Source organism: Myotis davidii, unplaced genomic scaffold (assembly GCF_000327345.1).
Source record: "Myotis davidii unplaced genomic scaffold, ASM32734v1 scaffold30, whole genome shotgun sequence".
Taxonomy (NCBI): domain Eukaryota; kingdom Metazoa; phylum Chordata; class Mammalia; order Chiroptera; family Vespertilionidae; genus Myotis; species Myotis davidii.
The window spans coordinates 455,500-458,643 of NW_006282874.1; the positions used below are offsets into that span (position 1 = coordinate 455,500).

The following is a 3,144-nucleotide window of genomic DNA, read 5'->3' on the forward strand; positions in this document are numbered from 1 at the left end:
AGGGCGGCCGAACCGGGCACCTGTTTCAGATGAAAGAGCAAATGCAGGAGAGCGTGGTCACCTTCACCCGACTGTCTTCTTAAAAAATGTATTTTTATTGATTTCAGAGAGATGAAGGGAGAGACAGAGAGAGAGAGAGAGACATCAATGATGAGAGAGCATCATGGATCGGCTGCCTTCTGCACGCCCCCTGCTGGGGATGGACCCTGCAACCCAGGCCTGTGCCCTGACTGGGAATTGAACTGTAACCTCCTGGTTCATAGGTCGATGCCCAACCACTGAGCCACGCCGGCCGGGCACACCTGAGTCTTAATAATCGTGTGTCACTCCTCCGGAATCTGAAAAGGGCCCAATGGGGCGCGGGGAGGGGAGGGGAGCGGAGGGGGCGAACCCCAGGACCAGCAACAACACAGCTGCCAGGTGCCTGGGAGGTAGTTCCCGGAACGTGTGGAGCCGGCTCTGCACTGGGAACCGCCAGCAGGTAGGCGCTTCCCAAAGCCCTCAGCTGCCTCCCTTCCGGACCCCCTCCTCCTGGGGGAAGGGCGAGCGGGGAGCTGACCGCAGGCCGAAGTGGGAGCCGGCCAGGAAGCCTGGGGGCCAGGCAGCTCTCCTCCCACCGCCCTCCCCAGCGCCGCCCTGAGTCATCCCTTTAATGCGATTTGTGCCCGTTGAACTCCTGCCAGCACAGAATCCTCGCATGCGCTTTGTGAAGATTTCATTCTCTTCCGGCGATAGGTTTGCTGAAGCCCAGAGGCCCAGGTGGCCAGCTTCTGCCCTACCTGCCACCCACACCTGCACCTGGCCTTCCAGCTGCTTCCCCTTGCGGAGCGGGGAGCCGGGCTGCAGTGAAACTGGCCGAAGATGGGGAGGCCCGTGGAGGGGGGACCGGGCAGGGTCCCTGTGGGACTCAGGACTCACACCCGCTGGCCGGATGCCAGGGGTAGTCTTGTCCACCGTGCAGCAGCCCCAGCGGGAGTTCACAGCCGGGCGGGGGGGGAGGGAGTCACCGCCCGCGGGGGCATCGCGGCAGCTCAGGAGGGTCTGGCCAGAGGCAGCGGAAGGAAGCTGTGTGTGTCCGGTGCCTCCATGTCCCGTGCACGCGTCGCCTGCGCCTGGTTCACGCAGCTCCAATGAGCCCCCAGGCTCTGCGGGAGGGACCCGGGCTGCCTCCGTGTTCCAGGCAGGTGCCTGTGAATGTCGGATGTGCACGTGGCTTGCGACAGGTCCCGTGAGCAATATAACCCCTGTGCTTACCCAGGTGTTTCATGCTCTCCTGAACTCGATGGCTCCATCCGGCATCTTTCCCTTCCAGGCAGAAGAACTTCCTTTATTTTTAAAATATATTTTTATTGATTTCAGAGAGGAAGGGAGAGGGAGGAGAGAGAAACATCAATGATGAGAGAGAATCATTGATTGGCTGCCTCCTGCATGCCCCACACTAGGGATGGAACCTGCAACCCAGGCCTGTGCCCTTGACCAGAATCAAACCCGGGATCTTTCAGAACACAGGCCGACGCTCTGTCCGCTGAGCCACACCAGCGAGGGCAGAACTTCCTTTGGAATTCATGCCGTGCAGATCGGCTGTTAGCAAATTCTCCTTAATCTGAAAATGTATTTTGCCTTCATTCTTAAAGGATATTTTCTCTGCATAGACAATTCTGGGTTAACAGCCTTTTTCAGAAAGCTCTTTGAAGGTGCGCTTCCACTGACTCCTGGCCTCCACTGTTTAGGATGGGAAGTAAGCAGAACTCACACAGTCGCGTCCTTGTATGTGACACATTGTTTCTCTCTGGCTGCTTTCAAGATTTTCTGTCTTTGGTTTTCAGCAGTTTCACTCAGACGTGTGGCTTTCTTCGTGTTTATCCTGCGTGGGGTTCGCGCAGCTTCTTGAGTCTGTACACTTGTGTCCGTTACCGAATTTGGCTCGATCCTGACTTTCTGGTCTTACTCTCGATTTCCCTTCTATGAAGCCTTGCGTGATTGCCCTCAACTGTCGGACGCTTTGCTTATTTTTTGTCTGCGTTCCTCTCTGCTCTTCAGATTGGGTGCTTTCCATTGGCACATCTTGCTCTCCCTGTAATAAAGAGGCGGTGGCGACAGGAGTGAGCACCGAGCCTGGCCTGCACCACGCAGCGTCCTCAGCCGTCCACCACCCGTGCTGGCCGTCCCCCGCCCGTGCTGGCCCACGGGGGGCATGTTTGGTCTTCTTCATCGGGCTTGATGCCTTTGCAGTTTTCTTTGTAGCAAATGGGCTGTTTTTCTTTTTCTTTTTTTTAAATTTTGTGTTGCTCTAAGAAGAACCGTGAAATGGCTCCCAAACTCTTCTTCCTCTCCCAACGGAAATGCTGCAGATCACCACCTCCCCCCAACCCCAGGCTTCAAAGGACACTTCTCCACCGATTCCTCCCACTCTCCTCTCCCCTCCCTCCTGGGCAGGTTCCAAACTCATCCCAAGGAAACCACCCAGGTCCCCCCTACCTGTCTGCATTGGTTGCCTCTCTTCCTCTCTAACCCTAACCCTCCCCCGCCCCCATCCCAACCTCCCAGGGAAACTCCCCAGCCCCTCCCCATTGAAATGCCCCCAAGCCCGACTCTCCTCCCCTCCCCTCCCCGTCCAACCTCACGGGCCCTCCGGTCACTGGCTCTCCCTGTGCTCTCTCCCCTCCCAGGTTACGGGCACGCGGCCCCCGGCACGGACGCGGGCAAGGCCTTCTGCATGTTCTACGCGGTGCTGGGCATCCCGCTGACGCTGGTCATGTTCCAGAGCCTGGGCGAGCGGATGAACACCTTCGTGCGCTACCTGCTGAAGCGCATCAAGAAGTGCTGCGGGATGCGCAACACGGACGTGTCCATGGAGAACATGGTGACGGTGGGCTTCTTCTCCTGCATGGGGACGCTGTGCGTCGGCGCGGCCGCCTTCTCGCAGTGCGAGGACTGGAGCTTCTTCCACGCCTACTACTACTGCTTCATCACGCTCACCACCATCGGCTTCGGGGACTACGTGGCGCTGCAGACCAAGGGCGCCCTGCAGAGGAAGCCGCCCCAGCTCGGCCCGCAGTACTTCCACTCCGTCTCCTACAAGATCGAGGAGATCTCCCCGAGCACACTGAAGAACAGCCTCTTCCCGTCGCCCATCAGCTCCGT

General features: G+C 58.5%; 1 protein-coding gene across 1 annotated transcript in view; it reads left to right on the forward strand.

Annotated features, from left to right (window-relative positions):
- Positions 1-3,144, forward strand: part of KCNK9 (potassium two pore domain channel subfamily K member 9) — a 71,005-nt gene that overhangs the window by 47,674 nt on the left and 20,187 nt on the right. Inside the window, exon 2 of the mRNA XM_015561423.1 lies at positions 2,670-3,036. Coding sequence (XP_015416909.1) covers positions 2,670-3,036 — 367 coding nt within the window. The remainder of the gene's footprint in view (positions 1-2,669; positions 3,037-3,144) is intronic.